We start from the raw sequence: 20,140 nt of genomic DNA on the forward strand, positions 1-20,140 counted from the left end.
AGGCCAAATGAAACATAGCATCACTGTCACCCAAACAGTGGGGAAGTGGTGGCTCAGCAGAGTCTGAGCAGTTAGAACACATCAACAACAAGGTTGTTGGTTCGATACCTGAGTTTAGCAGGCCACCGCTGTTGAGCCCTTGACAAAGGCTTCCTTGGCTGCCCTCCACTCCAGGCACGTGTTCTCACAAATTCACTTTGTGTGTCTGAGTGTGCTTAATTGTGTGTATGTGTGTGTTCACTGCATAGATGGGTTAAATGTAGAGGCCAAATTTCATCTGTGCCCATCACAAGTATGGTGTAAATGGTTGTCTTGTCTTGTCTTTTCTTGTTAATTTTTTTTTAGATATTTTAAATCTCGCAGTTATTGTACCATAACATATTCTTAGAAGTCTCATGAATGGAAACATACATACAACTGTCACAACATACACAACAAAATGACAATGACTTACACTGAACAATATCCTGTGGAAAAATAGGATATTGTTGCATTACCATGTGGGGTTGTCTGACCCACATGGCAACACCTTTAACTCAGCTTAACACTGGACTAAGTCTCAGCCATGCATGCATCTTGAGCCATGCAGCACTGCTAGTGCAAAAAAAAAATAGGATTGTTCTAAAACGTTTTACTGGTAGTGTATATAATTGTAATTGATGAGTGCCTATTTCAATACACCTGGCCTTATAAGTGTAGTGGAATCAATAAGACAGTAAAGTAGCTATTTCAGGTTTACTGGGGAATTTGATGCAGAACCAGGTGGTAATATATATGTAATATCTTATATTGCAGGTTTGAAAGCCTTTCCTGGACAGTACAGACAGTTATTCCAACAAAAGCAGGATACACACTTTTTAATACCTTTTATTTTAGAAGAAACAATGAGTGGGCAGGTGTCCCAGTACTTTTGTCAATATACAATATAGTGTATATTCTAATAAACCTAATAAACTAGCAAAAAAAATAAATGAATATATAAACCCGCCCCCTTAAAAAATCCACAAGCATTTATAGTGTTTTAAATGTTCCTCTCACCCTCAAGATCCACTTAAGAGTCAAAAAGACATCATATTTTCACCCTAGATTGAAAACCATAATCACTGTTTAATCATGTGTTTCTCTCTCCTCAGTACCCTGTCTGAGAAGCCCCCCTCCTTGCCCCGTCCATTCTCCCCTACACCCACTTTCGGCTACATCTGTGGGCCCTCTGAGCGTGAGGTGGTGGATGTGGACGATGAGTCTCAGTCAGTGGGGTTCAGGAGCACTGCCCTGAGAAGCACGCCCTCCTCCTGCTGCAGCGAATGGGAGGGCTCGCTGTGGAACGGGTGGGGATCCGTCTCCGAGGGGAACATGCCGAGTGCCCGGACCAGCATCATCAGCTCCTCAGACGGCTCCTTCATGAACGACGCAAACTTCGCTCGAGTTCTGGCCATGACTGCAGAGTCTATGAGCGGAACTTTATCAGGCAAGAGATAAACTTCTACTCTACATTTACTCTGTAGCTACAAGAGCTTCAAAAGAGCTTCTTTAGTGTTAGTTTTCCCAGCTCTCTCCCTGAGGATTGTGATTAGTAATTTATATGCAAGTTGTTTATTTAACAAAGTTTGCTCTGCACCAAAGTCTCACTGCTGAGAATTTCATTTTTCGCACAGCTTACTGCAAAGTCTCTTTACAGTTGGTAACTGAATCTGTAAAGAGAATTTGCAGAGTAGATCATTTTTAAAATCCTTTAAAACAACATTAGACAAAACTCAAGAAGCATGACATGAATTGCAAACATGAGTTGACTCTAATTGTTTGAGAGGCAGTAAAAACAACAATACTGAAACTGTTTTGCTTTTACATCTTTCTGTCGTTACCTGCTATGAACACAAAGCATATCCATTTCTATTTTTCAAAGAGAATTATCGTGTAATCATGCTCCTCACATACACTACAGATTCTTTTTGGTACAGTAGTGTTGGTGTTTGCCTAGAGCAAGCATCAAACGCTGCATGATTTCAGGGTCACGATTTACCCTGATATGTGGTTACATTATAAGCTTATAAACACTTGCTGTAATTTGCTGTTAGAATCGTATGTACGGTGTTTTTACTGTCATATATTATTTGTAATAAGCTTTCATGAGTTTATCAGTGAATGCTGTTTACCAGTACCTAAATATTCATGATGATGCATACTCAGAAGGATAAGCCTAATCACATTTGGAAAATCAGAAAAAATTGGCATATAATGATGTACAGCGAAATGAAGCAGTAATGGTGGCAGGAGAACCTGCAGTGATGTTATTATTTTGTAGTAATCAGATTATATTCCGAATAGACTAAATAGGAAAAAAAAAAAAAAAAAAACTTTCTGAAGAGAAATTAAAAAAATGATTAAATCAACAAGAAAACATAGTCTATGGCTTGGCTTAATCCTGGTCAGGAAAACTGACCCTTATTGTTTATTGTTTAATAAAACAGTCAGCTATCAGTATAGAAACTAAAGTCTGTTAGGCTCTAATCTACTTTATTTTGTATTATTTTAGTTGTACAGATGTAGTCACCAGCATATTATAATGAAATTATTAGCACCAAAGTAATTAGCAAATAATTAATAATGACTTCATTCTAATCTTAATAACATGTCAATCAGTTCTCTATTAGAGTAAATCCAATTTACTGAATTTATCAAATCAGTAGACATTTCTGGCTGTTATAGTTTAGGCTCTGCATTTACCTGTTATGTCCACCAGATGGAGCACTATCATCAGTTTTTTAATGTATAGTCAAGTTAGATAGGCAGGTTACTTCATCACAGGACAACTTTTCACCACAGCACAACTTTTCTGCTCTCTTTTCATGTTTCAGCACAGCTTAGTGTTTAAAATTATATTTTTTCTGAGACCTAGAAAAAAAATATATGAATAAGTTACAGTGAATGTGATTTTGTTACTGTCCAATAAAAAAAACAAGTATCTAAATTTTTGTAAGTTTTTAGTTTACTACATAATTTGAACAGACAAAATGTCCCTTACACTGTGCCAAAATTTCTTGATGAACAGACCAATAGAAATACTTCAAAATACCTGAAATAAACCCTTTTTACATTGACTTCCATTAAAAATTTAGGCGATAGGTACCTTTTGGACATCAGACCTTGCTTAGTCTCATATTGTATTGTGTATCATGTAAATGTATTTTATTAATTTCACGTGAACTTCTGTTTATTTTATTTCATTAATATAAAAAAACAAGCAGATGAAAAAAAAAATTGAACCTAAAAGGCTTTCTCCAGTGATGAGCCTCTTCTGCATATTTGTGTGATCAGATTTTTTTCCAAAAAATGTGATCCACATTTTGGAATAAACACTACTCTCACCCCTCTGCTTCATAAAGTATATAAACTAATGCCGGCCTTACACCAAACAATGTTCAAGTGGTTTTACTGTCGCAGACAAATTTCTAGTACAGGGATATAATCATGTCTTGTTAGAGTTGAGTTGCGGTCGCGTCATCTCGATCGGTTAATCTAAGGTGGTCTTTTTCTCGTCCAGCGTTGAGACAAAATCATCCATGTTTAATATTATTGTAAGTCTTGAAACCTGTCTTACGCAAATAGTGACATGAACAATGTCAACAACCAATAGGAAAACTACGAAAAGCCACAAGGCAAACGCGAAACGTTTCCATTCATTTTCTAAAATGTAATGTAACATCTCTGTATATCACACCCTAAATTTCCTATCTTTTCTTTTCTAAATTTCATATCTTTCTTTACAGTATCACAGTAATATACTGTGATATTTTAAGTCATAAGCACTGTATCATGATAGGTATTGGATCATTACGTTCCTACTAATACACAGCCCTTATAAATGGTACTACTATAAACATAAATGAATTACCAGATCTCAGGAGGATATTAGCATTAAAATTATCTCCATAAGGCTGCAGTAAAACACCAGCCACAGTAAATACAGTATAGTGCACCCACTGATTCTTATACCATCTTTGGGCTTTGGAAAAACACCTACAAAGCAATACTGCTTTAAAGATTACATGGATAATGAACTATTATAATAATTCAGGCTTCAGGTCTTGAGTAGGTTTTGGGGGATATTTGGGAAGATGGGGGTTATGGGAACAATAGAGGCTTTCAGGAAATTGAACTGGCTACTACAGCAGCCTCCTCTCTTTATTACGTCACCAAATCAATCACCCTTCTCAACGGGAGTTCACACTACCTTCCCTCTCTCCGTTTCTCCATTTACCAAATTGTTTTTCTTTATTTCTTTCTCTCGACCAGTGAGGCCAAGAAAATTAAATGGATCTGGCTTCTGTGCTTTATAGGGACGAGGTATTGACGAGTTGCATCATTTATTTACAATCACTTATTTAGAACTGTATCATTTCATGAATGTACATTAAAGCAGCAGTCCCTAAGATTTTCTTTCTTAGAAATTGAAAGCAGTATTTTTTCTGAGTGGGGAGGTGACAAAGTATTATTATTAATGGTATCAGTTTCCTGACATGACCATCCCTGTAATGTTTAATATACTGTCTTTATTCTAAAAACAGAGTTGTCTGGTAGGTTTGTTGGATGTAATTGTTCTCTACATTATTTTATTAAATGAACAAACAATATACTCAGAAACAGTAAAACAAAATTTAACAAAGCAATGGATTTAAAAGTACTGAATCAAAAGTATTCTTCCATATGCTAGTGCAATTACATATTTTCACCAGAGAGGTCTCTAAATCCCCAAACCCTTTAAAGGTCTCATTCTATCGTTTTTTTTTTTTTCTTTCATTCATTTTAAATGTCTAGTTGTGGTGTCTAGTATGAATGAATGACATGTGAGCCATTTTTTGTAAAACAAAAAAACAACAAAAATATAGTGCTCTGGGGTTTCTATTTAGCCCTGCTTTAGATCACTGAATTTGAGGTCTCTGAAGAAAGACAGGATTTACATGCAAACATATCGCCTCTGATTGGCTAACAGCACTGCAACAGAGAATTCCTACCTGCCTCCTTTTACAGTAAATTTTACAGTTGTAAAACTCAAAAGATAAAAAAAAATTCAGAGATACAGCCTTATAGTGCTGTAAGATATAGCACTGAGTAATAGATAAAGTTAACTGTTAAACTAATGCTACTAAACTCTTACCTCAGACTTGGTGATTTGAGGCGTCATCACTTCAAAGCCCCAGAGTCTATATCGCTGTATATCATAAATCATATCAACGCGAATGGCGGCTGCTTTGACTGGTGTTCTGTTAAGTTGTGCTACCTTGTCAAACCGTGCTTCCTTAGTGTATATTTGAAGTCTTGATAAAACGCGGAATCAACCGGAGATCCGATTTTAACCTATAGTTACTTACACAAGATAGTTAACACTAACTAGCTGATGTAAACGCACCTGTAAGCTCTATAGCTAGCAAGACAGTGTCGGCTCTGCTGCAGCCCGGGTTCAGCTCTGTCTGTGGGCGGACCTGAGCCAAGGTGGGCGAGGCCATGAATACTAATTCACGGATTGACGTAGACACAGGTGTTTTTTCTGATTGACTTGTTTTTCTGAACATTTTCTTTTACTAGCTATTGCAGACAAGGGGGGGTGGGGGGGTTGAGGAACAGTTCATAACGAATAAGAAAAATGGATTTTGGTGTAAGGAGACCTTTAAACTTATGGATTGTCGCTTTAAAGACTGGCTTTATAGAGACTTTATAGAGGTGTTTTTGGTGTTATTCATTCAAGTTACATTATATGCGTGTGTGTGTGACGACAGATTTCTCCCCGCCGGGCTCTCCTCTGAGCATGCTGTTCCCCCCGCGGGACTGTTTCGGGGAGGTGGACCCCCTGCCCGTGTGGGACTGGAATACAGCCTGGGTGGAGGAGATGGAGGCCCAGTTCAGAGCATCCAGAGAAGGCAGAGACGGCAGAGAGGGCATGGGGTTGTCCAGACGGGAGCACTGGGGAGATCTGCCACACAGCAAGCTGGCCCTCCACAAAACTAACTCACAGCGATGATCACACTCCTCACACCGAGGAGAGCGGCACCGGACTACATTTCTCACCATCTCAACAGCCTCAGAAAATTTTTTATGTTGGCACTACATTTCCCATAGTCCTCTGTAGCAGTTGGTCGTTGTGAATTAATGTTGCATTTGGGTGGACCTCAACAAGCTCTGGTAGCTGGTATAATATTCAACACAAACACATACACACACATACATACAGTATCTGTTACAGTATACACACATGCTGGAACACACATGTGTCGGAAGTTGTTTAAAGCTTTTTATCTGAACATCAAGTGTGCTTTGCCTTTAAATTCTATGTACAAAAAGTACAGTTCGGACAAAATATAGATATTGTGTTTTAAATATTATTGATACATTTCATAAAATATCTGTTTTGTAAACCCACAGTTAGTTTGAACTCAAATTAAGTAAAATTATGTAAAATTTGATATTTCCAACCATCACTCAACTGTTTTAAATTAGGTAAACATTTGTGGGCACAAATACATTCAAACAGAGATATTTGAGTTGAATCAACTTATAATAACTGAGTTTAGTCTGGCTTCTGACCCAATCTATTTGCATACTGGGAGTCCCCCTCATTTTCTGACACTTATCATCAGTGTGTAGTGATTCCCCCAGGCTACCTTAAGTAAACTTGTAGATCATATATTATGAAGAACTGTTTGGCCTTTATGTTGTAGGCTGTAAGAGCATGCATCATTTTCGGAGCTACTAACTTTAACTCTGTGTTGGCTGTGTGCTCTATACTGTTCTCTCTATAACATTTTTGTTTTATCTTCATCTAGTTTTCTATACATATTTCAAATCTGTATTTTACTTAAACAAAATCAAAGAAAATACTATATACAAATCATTTTATTTCACCTGACCATGGTCATGACCATGAAGTAAAATTATTATGTAAAGCATATTACATATTATATTACATATTGCATATTATGTAAAAAAAAAAAAAAAAAAAACCCATAAAAATCAATTAAATTAACATAAAATTTCGGCATAAAAAGTTTTTATAACCATATTTCATAACCAGTCTCCTTAAATAATTTAAGTAAATTCAACTTATCCAGGCTTTCAGTGTACATAGATGTTCTAAACTGTGTGATATAGCCACAGTGCAGTTATAAGTTCATCCAAATGAAAATGGAACCAGTAAAGCTTTCCTTTTTAGCATGCTTTACGGGACCTACAAGCTGACACATGGCTACATTCTCAACATTACTAGACTTGAAGTGTTTTTAACCTCTTTTACCTTTTTTGCCTTATCATAATCATCCTTAAAGAAGAATGATTAACCAAAATGTGTCCACTATAGCTCGCTAGTGTACTGACATCTATCTGCAAGGTTCTGAACATATTTATTTACCACAGAATGTCATAGAAGTGTTTTTTGAAAACCCAATTTAAGACTGAGGTTAGACCCTGAGTCCAAGTATGGGCATAAACAACATAGTGCTGTTTGCCTGTTAATAAGCAGACTCAAATCATTTACAACATCCAACATTACAATCACTGATCATTTTACTACATCACAGCTATTCTACTTGTGTTTAAGACTTTTCACTGAATTAAAAGTTTATGAGGCCGACCCAAATGCAAATTGAGCCGTAGATGTGATGGATTTTTTTTAGGAAAGTCAGGAAAACAATAAAAGCAAACATTTCTTTTTCTTTTCTTTTCTTTTTATTTTTTTTGCAGTGTGTTTCAGGTTGCTTGTGGTTGTTTCAGCTTCAGACTGAAATGAAAACTATGACTAAAGGACTGTAACTCAAACTGTTTTTTTTTTTTAAAGAATCTCATGTAAATAAGTCACGTTTTATTTAATATGCAGTATATTTTGAGCAATTTGAACAACACAGTGAGTTGATTTGTTTGTCTTTTGTTTATTTGTTTGTTTGTTTTTCATAAAGGTATAAAGGTTCTCTTCAAGTTTTTTTTAGGTTCATAGATGCAAATATAGTTGATTCTTATATTTTCTTGTTGGTATTTTTGTGTTTTATTATGAATTTAAACAGAAAAACAGTGACCTCAGCTAAGATTGGAAGCGAAACGGGAGTTAATTGAATTGTTAAAACACTTGTAGTGTTGTTATATAACTTTTATATTGTTTTATTATATTAAGATTAAGACTTATTTCTCTGTGGATTTATCATGTGTATTTTTGAATAGATTGTTGTACTAAAATGCTACTTTACATGTTTTATATTTACTAATTTTCCCACATTTTTTCCCTTAAAGCCTTTTTAATACAAATAAACTGCAGCTTGGTGATAGCAGAGGCTGGCAGCGTTACTCTCTTATCAATGGCCTTCGAGCTCTGTGTGTGTTTTTTGTGTGTGTGTGTGTGTGTGTGTGTGTGTGTGTGTGTGTGTGAGATGCTAATGGTGGGATGGTAATTGTGGGAGGGCATTTGAGGGCAGTTGTGGGTGTTGGCGTGTGTGTGTGAGAGTGTGTGTACGGTCAGTTAAGAAGCAGCAAACATTATTACAGACCTCTAAACCTTCTTACAAACAAACAACCAGCTTCAGATTGTACAACCGTGGTCTGACACACACACACACACACACACACCAATACACACACACACACACTCACGCACGCGACCGTGGCATGACTGCTGGGGGATTATCCTCTGTCCCCCTCACTCAGTCCCCATGGCCATATGCTTGGCACAAAATGACACCTCCCCCTTACACATACACACACACACACACACACACACATACAGATACACTCTTATACACATACATGGCCAAAAAAGGCATCTTTTTATAGCCTGCTGGTAATCCATTGACCCACTTTACCATGCTACAGCACTTTGCAAGTCTCTCAAACCAACACAAATGTGAACACACACTCTCCTTCTCCCACACACACACACACACACACTTTCAAACATATATACACACACACCCCACTCTGTATTCATTTTGCTCCTATTCTTTTTTTCACAGTAGCCCAGCCGCTGGTCCTCCGGGATTATACCACATGAAACAATTAGTTTGACCTCATAAATCCTTCAGAAACCGCTCCACACTCCCGCTCCTCGCTTTCTGATGAAAGAGATAACACAAAAACTCTTCTTCTCCATACTTTTTAGTTCGTTTTTTTTCTTCCGGAAAACACACAGCCGGCCCGCTCATTTATTTTGTTTTGTTGAACTCGCTCATTGTTGTGAATGCTAATCACAGCAGCAGATTCCCAGAACAATAAGTCCAGGCAACAAATGATGCCATTAAATGGACATTAGCGGGCAACACCTGTGCAATCATCTCCCTCCTCTGTATCTGTCACCTCCCTAAATTAAAACAAAGCTCCTCTCGCTGGAGAGGCGTCCGGCAGAGCGTGGGCTCCAGGATAGAGCTGCCCAATAGGAGGCCTCTGTAGTCCATCCAGGTTTTCTGCAGGAAAAGACTCTTAACAATAAAATAAAGATGTTTCTTTTAATAAAAGTGTTCTTTTCGTGTCAAAAGTTTTCATTCAAATAGTTTTTTCTTACTTTTTAAGATTTTTACATTTTACATTGTAAATTTAATATTGAAGACATTGAATATGTTTTATAATTTAGATTCTTCTCAGGAGCCTCATTTAGCTTTGATTACAGATCTGAAGACACTTGAAATTTTAAAGGAGAACTCCGATGTTAAATTTGAGACTTTTGGTGTAGTAACACATGATAAAAAGTACTTAACTTTTTTTGAATAGCACACCTCCGTCCTCCCACAGCTTTCTGAGATCCAGTATTTTGTGCTTTTTGCCTAGCACTCATATTGGGGCATATTTTGCCCCAATAAATCGTTTTTTACATCTTTATCCAGGCTCAAAGTACACACATTATATATACACTGCTCAAAAAAATAAAGGGAACACTCAAATAACACATCCTAGATCTGAATGAATGAAATATTCTCATTGAATACTTTGTTCTGTACAAAGTTGAATGTGCTGACAACAAAATCACACAAAAATAATCAATGGAAATGAAATTTATTAACCAATGGAGGCCTGGATTTGGAGCCACACACAAAATTAAAGTGAAAAAACACACTACAGGCTGATCCAACTTTAATGTAATGTCCTTAAAACAAGTCAAAATGAGGCTCAGTATTGTGTGTGGCCTCCACGTGCCTGTATGACCTCCCTACAACGCCTGGGCATGCTCCTGATGAGGTGGCGGATGGTCTCCTGAGGGATCTCCTCCCAGACCTGGACTAAAGCATCCGCCAACTTCTGGACAGTCTGTGGTGCAACGTGACGTTGGTGGATGGAGCGAGACATGATGTCCCAGATGTGCTCAATCGGATTCAGGTCTGGGGAACGGGCGGGCCAGTCCATAGCTTCAATGCCTTCATCTTGCAGGAACTGCTGACACACTCCAGCCACATGAGGTCTAGCATTGTCCTGCATTAGGAGGAACCCAGGGCCAACCGCACCAGCATACAGTCTCACAAGGGGTCTGAGGATCTCATCTCGGTACCTAATGGCAGTCAGGCTACCTCTGGTGAGCACATGGAGGGCTGTGCGGCCCTCCAAAGAAATGCCACCCCACACCATTACTGACCCACTGCCAAACCGGTCATGCTGAAGGATGTTGCAGGCAGCAGACCGCTCTCCACGGTGTCTCCAGACTCTGTCACGTCTGTCATGTGCTCAGTGTGAACCTGCTTTCATCTGTGAAGAGCACAGGGCGAGTGGCAAATTTGCCAATCCTGGTGTTCTCTGGCAAATGCCAAGCGTCCTGCACGGTGTTGGGCTCTGAGCACAACCCCCATCTGTGGACGTCGGGCCCTCATACCATCCTCATGGAGTCGGTTTCTAACCGTTTGTGCAGACACATGCACATTTGTGGCCTGCTGGAGGTCATTTTGCAGGGCTCTGGCAGTGCTCCTCCTGTTCCTTCTTGCACAAAGGCGGAGGTAGCGGTCCTGCTGCTGGGTTGTTGCCCTCCTATGGCCTCCTCCAAGTCTCCTGGTGTACTGGCCTGTCTCCTGGTAGCGCCTCCAGCCTCTGGACACTACGCTGACAAACACAGCAAACCTTCTTGCCACAGCTCGCATTGATGTGCCATCCTGGATGAGCTGCACTACCTGAGCCACTTGTGTGGGTTGTAGAGTCCGTCTCATGCTACCACGAGTGTGAAAGCACCACCCACATTCCAAACTGACCAAAACATCAGCCAGACAGCATAGGTTCTGAGAAGTGGTCTGTGGTCCCCACCTGCAGAACCACTCCTTTATTAAGTGTGTCTTGCTAATTGCCAATAATTTCCACCTGTTGTCTATTCCATTTGCACAACAGCAGGTGAAATTGATTGTCAATCAGTGTTGCTTCCTAAGTGGACAGTTTAATTTCACAGAAGTTTGATTTACTTGGAGTTATATTGTGTTATTTGAGTGTTCCCTTTATTTTTTTGAGCAGTGTATATATATATATATATATATATATATATATATATATATATATATATATATATATATATATACCTTAATTTTTTACATGTTTTAATATTAATTAAATGTAGAAAATAAATGTAAAAAATTAATAAAAGATAATAAAGAAAGACCTTGAATGAGAACATGTGCCTAAACTTTTGACTGGTACTATTGATTGATATGTTTTGGTTGCATTAATAAAGAATAATGCTTGTAAAAGCTCATTTACTGTTTGCTTCATATTAAGTATGGATACAGACTTTTCTCTGTTCTGGCACTAAATTAATGGAACAAACTTCTATTGGATAGAACTTCTATTTCCGAACAGCAGAGTCACTTGCTTGTGAACTCAAGACTCATCTCTTTCAGGAGTACTTAAATTAGCATAAAGCAATTTTTTTTTGCAGTAAGATAAAAGCATATTCTCACAACAGCCCAATAGTATATATATAGAGAACCGGAGACTTCAGTTTTAGGACCGCAGTAGTTTCAGAACCGCAGTTCTAGGACCCTATGTTTTCGCGACACTGCCACCTAGTGAAATGAATGACTACTACTCCCTAATATAATATTGCCACTTTAGCTAACTACTTACAGATTTAAAGTCTTATTTCACCCAAATATTACCAATTCAGCTAACTGCTTACACTTTGATTCTCAACCACATATCAGAAACACAAGGAAGACCTAAAATGCATTCAAACTACTTTTCGAGAGATCTTTAAAAAAAGATCGAAAATCTTTTTGGAACTTTAAACTACTCTAGTGTCTATTAGAGCTGGGCTAAAAAAAAAAATAAAATCTCAATATTCTTCAAATATATGAGCAATTCTCAATTATGATTACAATTTACGATTTTCATTTCTTATATATATATATATATATATATATATATATATATATATATATATATATATATAATTGTAAAGAGACAGCACCCTCTAAAATTAGGCATAACTATTGTTCTCTTTGAATTAAATTTGAAACAACTTTTTTTTTTTTTTTTTTTACAAATAATAAGCAGCCCCCTTTAAACTTACATATTAAAGATGGTACAAATATAACCTACTCGTATTTCACTATTATAGTTAAGGACATGTATAAAAATGTGTAAATCACATAAAAGAGTTCTTTACAGGTTTCTGACAGAATCCAACAAAATCAAACTATTAAAATTCACACAGGCACAAAAATCCAGATACTTTTTAGGCTACGTATACAGTCACATCCTGTGTAGATTACATTGATGTCTAATTCAAAACATCTGAATATTTTAATACATTAAATTTAGGCTATAAAACTTGATTCACATCTCGAACTCATTTTCCAACTGTAATCCATCGTGTCCATGAGCACTTCGCTAGGTGTCAGTTTCTCGAAAACATAGAGTCTTAGAACTGCGGTCCTGAAAACTGCAGATTCCGGTTCTGCAGTCAGACGCTTCTCCAACAGCCCCTATCTTTGTCATGTTTATTGTTATCAGAAATGTGTGACTCTGAACTGCCCTCTAGTGGATGCAATTAATAACAACCATGCCAACATACAGGATGCATAGAAGTATGTGGACTGTGATGGATACAACCCTTGAAACACTTAAGACACTTTCTTACATAAAGAAAGTATAATTAAGCCTTAAGATAAGATTTAATAGTGAGTCTTGTAAAGAAGTAAATTAAATATAATAAGTTGATTGACACCACAGAAGAAGTAACTTCTTGTTTAAGAGTGAAGATAAGGAAAAGATGAGCAGTACTGCAGTGACACTGTGTCATCTGCCGGGACCACAGTGAGTGACCTATATCTGCTCTGAAGAGGATTAAACACAGGAAACCTTCTGTCTTTTAAAGCTTCAGCTCCGGCATCAGACACAACTCACGAGTCAGTGCTCCTAAAATACACATCAGAGAGAAACCAAGGGGTAATTTCTTCATCATCTGCTACACTGACATGCTAACTGTCACAGTCCAAGAAGCTAAAGAACATTTACATGGACAGTTCTAGGCAGACACCGCCGGTCACAATCATTATCACCCACTGTGCTGTCCACTGTGGGTGATAATGCCTTCTACGTTTTACGTCCAGTACACACACACTTTCAGTAAAAGTTCTTTTTTTTTACCCATGTCTTTTGTGCCAGTAAAGATTATAAACATTATAAACATTATCATCAACTGATTATGTGTCAAGAACTTGATGATACAAAATTTTCTGGCTTTCAAAAAAAAAAAATGCAATTAAATTATATATTATTTATTAGTACAATGATACAGAATACTGAATGTACCTTTTGGCTGGTTATATGGTACAGATCTGTACTTATTGCTGTTAGGAATGACTTTGTTCTTCACAGGGAATACCCGCCTCTTGTTTCCCCCCATAGTCCCCCGTCTGCAGCTGAACAGCATTACAGCCTGGCGCTCCTGCATGGTTTTGTTTGAGGAATGCTCACCAGTTTAACCCAGTGTTTATCGTAAACCCCCAAATGTCACAACGCGTGTTTTACCAGGCCGCTGGAACAATCGCCCATTAGCTTTAACGCAGCAATCACTCGCTCTTTGCATACATTACACCAACAATAAAGTCAAAAGCATCCATCTCTCTGCTGGGTAATTAACATGGAAATTGGAGAACGGGATTTTGACTGCTCTCTGCTCCCCTCCGGCCCTGATGGGTGTGTCACCCCGACATACAACTAATGAATGAGCTGGTGATTTATGGTTAGGGGGGCCTTTATTCAGAGATAGACACAGAGACAGAGAGAGAGAGAGAGAGAGTATCAGTGCTTGAATTTGAAATAGGCTTGTAAAGGTCAAGACTAGCTGTCTCTGCCCACCCATGTTCTGAGACGTCCAGCGATGGATCATCCATCGTAAGTGCTATCACTGGAGAGACAATGAGAGAAAAGACATTTGTCTCATTTCACAAAGAGAATGTGCTTCATAAAGATGCACAGTGGCAGAAACATGTTTTTTTCACAGACAAAGGCTCAACAATCAGTAACACTCTATAGCAGCCAGTATCATTTTCCAACAGTCAGTAACACTTAAAGCTTACACTCCCAACATCCAGTAATCCTGTCCAGCATACAGTACCACAAACAGTCACTTACACTTTCCACCAATCAGTAACACTTTCCACCAATCAGTAACACTTTCCACCAATTAGTCACACTTTTCACCCATCAGTAACACTCTCCACCAATCAGTAGCACTTTTCACTAGTCAGTAACACTTAAAGCTTACACACCCAACATCCAGTAATCCATTCCAGCATCCAGTACCACAAACAGTCACTTACACTTTCCACCAATCAGTAACACTTTCCACCAATCAGAAACACTTTCCACCAATCAGTAACACTTTCCACCAATCAGAAACACTTTCCACCAATCAGTAACACTTTCCACCAATCAGAAACATTTTCCACCAATCAGTAACACTTTCCACCAATTAGTCACACTTTTCACCCATCAGTAACACTCTCCACCAATCAGTAGCACTTTTCACTAGTCAGTAACACTTAAAGCTTACACTCCCAACATCCAGTAATCCTGTCCAGCATCCAGTACCACAAACAGTCACTTACACTTTCCACCAATCAGTAACACTTTCCACCAATCAGTAACACTCTCCACCAATCAGAAACACTTTCCACCAATCAGTAACACTTTCCACCAATCAGAAACACTTTCCACCAATCAGTAACACTTTCCACCAATCAGAAACATTTTCCACCAAACAGTGACACTTTCCACCAATTAGTCACACTTTTCACCCATCAGTAACACTCTCCACCAATCAATAGCACTTTTCACTAGTCAGTAACACTTTCCACCAATGAGTAGCACTTTTCACCAATCAGTTACACTTTTCACCAATCAGTAACACTTTCCACCAATCAGTAACACTTTCCACCAATCAGTAACACTTTCCAACAATTAGTAAAACTTTTCAACAATCAGTAACACTTTCCACTGGTAAACTGTACAGCTTCCAGTAATACTTTTCAGCAATTTATTACACTTTTCAGCAATTTGTTACACTTTTTCAGCAACCGGTAACACTTTCCACCAATCAGTAACACTTTCCACCAAGCAGTAACACTTTACACTGGTAAAACTGTACAGCTTCCAGTAATACTTTCCACCAATGAGTAGCACTTTTCACCAATCAGTTACACTGTCCAACAATCAGTAACACTTTCCACCAATTATTAACACTTTCACCAATCAGTAACACTTTCACCAATCAGTGAAACTTTTCACTAATCAGTTACACATTCACCAATCAGTAACAGTGCTTTGATATTTTTCTGTATTAAAGTTGGCATCTCAAAACCTCATACGATAACAAACCCTTTGTAGGACTTTGTCTTAAATAATTTTAGATCTATAGAGTTCAAGCCTCACTCACACCTGTTTAATAAAACACAGCAGGGGAATATGAAAAGCATCATTATTCAGTAACGACATTCATCTGAGGATTGTGACGTTCCCAAAAGGAGCAATTAGTAAAATAAACAACCTTCTCTCAGTAGTAAAGAGTTCTCTTTACTCTCCTCTTTTTTACTTTTATTCTTCCGGAATCTGTCACCTCAGGCCAGCATGTCTCGTGTGGAAGCAGAAGAATTTTCCCCTCCCCTCAGTCAGTGTTCTTCATCCCTTTCCCTCTTTTTCTTTTCCACCCTCCAGTTACTCTTTTTCCTTTTTTTCCTCTCTCCCAGTTCACTCTCTTATAGTTTTCCTTCAGTCTTGCTCACTCTTCGGACCCCCAGGCTTGCGTGTTTCAGGTGGGACATATAGGCGCTTCTCTACTCTCTCATTTTTTTCTCAAGCCCTTTAGTCACCCATTTATTTCACTTCTCACTTTGAATTCCCTTTACTAAATCCGCTTTTCTTGTTCTCTTCTCTCACGTTTTATCGTTTTTCTCTCACTCAGAGCTCTGAGCTTGTTCCCCAGCGTGGCTTCACTAGGTGGAAGCTGCTGTGAGACTGCTGGAAGCTTTTTCACATGGTAGGAAGGGGTTTAATGACCAAGCAACAATAATTCAATTAAAATAAAACTAATCTAATTCATATACAAGAAAAAAAACTAATTCAGATAAAAACAATTCAGATCAACAACAGTGTAGACACTAAGGAGTTTTTGGGCCCTATTTACACGTGCACGTTCTGCCTGTGCCCGATCCGCCTCATAAACTGTCATTATGAGCCCAAACCCAATTTAAACCTGACATTTTTTAGTCGAAAATTTGAAAGAGCAAAATCTGTTCAGAATGATATTAATTAACATTGCAACACTGAAGAAGCATAGACCTATTATGCCTAAGAAAAATCTCAAGTGCGGACAAGTGGAGGAGCTCATGTGTGTGTCCCAGAGCTGCTTGTAACATTCTAACTTGTGCAACTTTTTTAAAACACAGTTTGATGTGTTACTCTGCTATATTGTAATTATCATACCATAGCTTTACATAAAATAAAAATGGCATAAAAAAACAGGCGCCTACATCACAGCCTATTGTCTTGAGCCCGACCCGACCCAGCCCGAGGAAATTGGTGGGAAATCTCGGCCCGACCTGAGAATATAAACTCTACTTGAGTCTGTATCTTTTAAAAAGCAACAGTGCTTGTAAATATATCTACACTGATGTTCAGGTAAATTTCTGGTGTATTGTTATCTTGGCAACAGAAAACACAGGTGCCCACAGGTGACTGAAAAAAACCTAGATCAAAAACCTAGATCAACCGTCAGACGTTCTATTTTTAGATTGCTATCTTGGCAGTGAACTGTCAACAAAGTCACATCCCCAATACACGTACTCCTCCTTTTTTTTTGCAACACACAGACAAAAAGCAGTGCACAAACCCATAACACATGCTAGTTGGAGCTATGCAAATTTTTACTTTAACAATAAACAGAATGAATGAGCAGATCAGTTTTCTCTGTTGAGAAGCGCTGGACATGTCCGGGTAGTTGTGCCCCTGATATGGCAATCCGCCAAAGTCAGAGCACAGCTGACTTTGTTGCGTGTTATGCCTAAAACATACTTATGATTAATTAAGAGAATTAGTACTTGCCTTTTGCTTATATCGAGACACACAGACTGTGCAATTTGTACCAGCAGATGAAGTCAGCGTGAAATAAAAGACAAAACATGTAGGAGTTTTTAGAAAATTCAGTAAATTTCCCCTTTGTTCATCACTTTTAAAATTCTTTACTTTGAAACAGAGAAGGGGAACTCACACCTGATTCAACAAATAAACCTGTATTTAATTGTCAGGTTTATTCACTGACTCAGAGCTGGGCAATTACGAAACTGTGCAGGAATCTGTTCAGGAGTCTGGGCTTCAAAACGGAATTCCCCATTACTGAGCTGCACTTCAGCTCTCAGTTCCCCTCCCCTGAGCTCCCCACCTTTAGCAGAATAACTTATCCAACACATCAAACCACGACCCTCCAGTCTCTGAAATGAACCAAGCAAGCTCCACGTAGGCTTTACCAAATGTGGTTTTATTTCATTTTTACAAAACAACAAGGACTACCAAAAAGTTAGTCGGCGGTACAGATGGTTTTGGTGTATTTTTTCTTTTTTTAACGAAACACATTTTCACACTGTCTCCGAAGCACTCCTTCAAATAAAAAAAGCAAAACAACAGTACAACCTTTCACAGAACAGGCGTGAAAGGAGAAACTCGCTCCACATTCTTTTCTGACCACAACAACAACAGGGACCTTCTGACTGAGGGGAGGAAAAAAAAAAATCAAAGATAGCAGAGTCCTTGGCTCAATAAGGTCCAGGTCCAGACTGCTTGGCCCGGCGGGTCGAGCGAACACACATTGTGCTTTGTATCTTCTTGTTGTTCTCCAACGCGAGAGTGCAATATTCATTTCACTTTGAGTTCAAAAGCTGTACTGTATACATTTCTACAAAAAGAGGTTGGCACATTCAGACAATAACTTTTGTGTTTTTTAATTATAGCGGACCTTTTAATGTGTTTTTCTTTTACTTCTTTTCTTATAAATACAATATATTTCTTCTTTCCCTGGATCTGCACCCCATGTAAAAAGCTCAAAGAGAAGATTATTTACAGTGACGATGGGATTTAAAATGGCCCCATGAAAGTCATAAATAACAATAATTATAATAATAATAATAACAACGTAATAATGAGAAAGTCCATGATTCGCATTGTGGTGAGGCAGACGTCATATCTGTACACTCCTCCTTCTCTCTCCGCTGATGAGTTCTTTCAGAGAAGGAAAAATAGGAAAAAAAAAAACCCTAAAAAAACTAAACAGTGGGATGTTGAATGAAGGTCTCGTCCTCATCCATTGGCAGCATTCCCTTATCTCATCTCCTGCGAAGAAGACAAAAGAGAAGAAAGAAACAGATGAGAGGTCTGGACTGGATTATGGAGAAATTGTTCATATATTAATATGATTTTTAATGGCAGTATTCTGCTGCTCCACTTGAGAGTGCAGTGTAATCTACAGCCGATTTCTAATCGAGAGCAACACTAACTTTAAAGAATTGGGCCAAACATTCATTTGGGTCTTAATCTTCTTTGGAGCAGAAGACAGTAGGGAAGCTCTGGAATATAATCTAGAGGAAAATGGATGATCAAAACCCATCAAACCAAGCAAAACTGTTTGAATTTATGCACCAGGAGTGGCACAAATTTATCCAAAAAGCAGTGTGTAAGACTGGTGGAGGAGAACATGCCAAGATGCATTATTTGAATTCTGCATCTTCTTTGTTATTTCAGCCATTTCTCATTTTCTGCAAATAAATGCTCTAAATTACAATATTTTTATTTGGAATTTGGGAGAATTTTTGCCTGTAGTTTGTAGAATACAACAATGTTAATTTACTCAAACATATACCTATAAAAAGCAAAATCAGAGAAACTTATCCAGAAACTGAGATGGTCTCTTAATTTTTTCCAGGGCTGTATATCAACAACAGGAGCCATGCCAAGGTCAGGAAACTGGATGATCAAGACCTCACCTCACTACCAACCCCCAAATCAAAAAATGTTTAGATATAGCACAATTATAATTCCTGACAACACAGTTCTACTGCTTCACATCTCTTTGTGGGGGCTTTACACCCCCTAGCCTACACCTGGCATTAGGCATGGTACCAATAGGTTCTTGTTTATCTTCTTCAGAGAGTCTTGTTTTATAGGCAGTACTTCTGTACAGTGACTAGACAAGCTGCTTTTTTTGCACAGCAATGTTTTTGTGGCAGCAATGAACGCAACTTAAAAAATTTGATTCCTACTTTAGAATTAAATCGAATCAAATAAATACTAGATAAACTTTTTAGCAATGTCTAATTTTTCCAGTTATCTACGTTGGACTCACTTGTGAAATATCGTGTGCTCAGGCAAGCTTGTGGAACATATGGACCATTAGATTCTTAAAATGTCCGATATGGTCATTAACGGGTTAATCCGGAGCGTATCTCTCGGGACTGGTCAGCGTGCGACGGGAAAAAATCTGACACTATGAAATAAAGGCCGTCTCTGGAAGCCACCTTTTCACGCGCTCTGTCCGGCTGGAAAGATAACGCAGAGGATGAGGGTAACCCTAAACTGCCTCCCCCGGGAACACACAAGCCTCTTTTGTGTGACCTGCTTTTAAAGTTCCCCGAGGGGTAAGCTGAGAGGGGGC

The 20,140-nt window shown here is 38.3% G+C and overlaps 2 protein-coding genes across 5 annotated transcripts in view; one reads left to right on the top strand and one right to left on the bottom strand.

The window, feature by feature from the left end:
- The window catches only part of robo4 (roundabout, axon guidance receptor, homolog 4 (Drosophila)), a 36,633-nt gene extending 28,324 nt beyond the window's left edge, over nucleotides 1–8,309 (top strand). For all 3 annotated transcript variants that reach the window (XM_015608797.3, XM_015608795.3, XM_007231114.4), the window contains exons 18-19: nucleotides 1,134–1,468; nucleotides 5,775–8,309. In XM_015608797.3, the coding sequence (XP_015464283.3) occupies nucleotides 1,134–1,468; nucleotides 5,775–6,016 (577 nt within the window). In that variant the 3' untranslated portion in view covers nucleotides 6,017–8,309. The remainder of the gene's footprint in view (nucleotides 1–1,133; nucleotides 1,469–5,774) is intronic.
- Nucleotides 8,310–17,953: 9,644 nt separating this feature from the next.
- The window catches only part of robo3 (roundabout, axon guidance receptor, homolog 3 (Drosophila)), a 207,592-nt gene continuing 205,405 nt past the window's right edge, over nucleotides 17,954–20,140 (bottom strand). For both annotated transcript variants that reach the window (XM_022681365.2, XM_049468587.1), the window contains exon 27: nucleotides 17,954–18,822. In XM_022681365.2, the coding sequence (XP_022537086.2) occupies nucleotides 18,811–18,822 (12 nt within the window). In that variant the 3' untranslated portion in view covers nucleotides 17,954–18,810. The remainder of the gene's footprint in view (nucleotides 18,823–20,140) is intronic.

The sequence above is a fragment of the Astyanax mexicanus genome, chromosome 20, assembly GCF_023375975.1.
Source record: "Astyanax mexicanus isolate ESR-SI-001 chromosome 20, AstMex3_surface, whole genome shotgun sequence".
NCBI classification, from domain to species: domain Eukaryota; kingdom Metazoa; phylum Chordata; class Actinopteri; order Characiformes; family Acestrorhamphidae; genus Astyanax; species Astyanax mexicanus.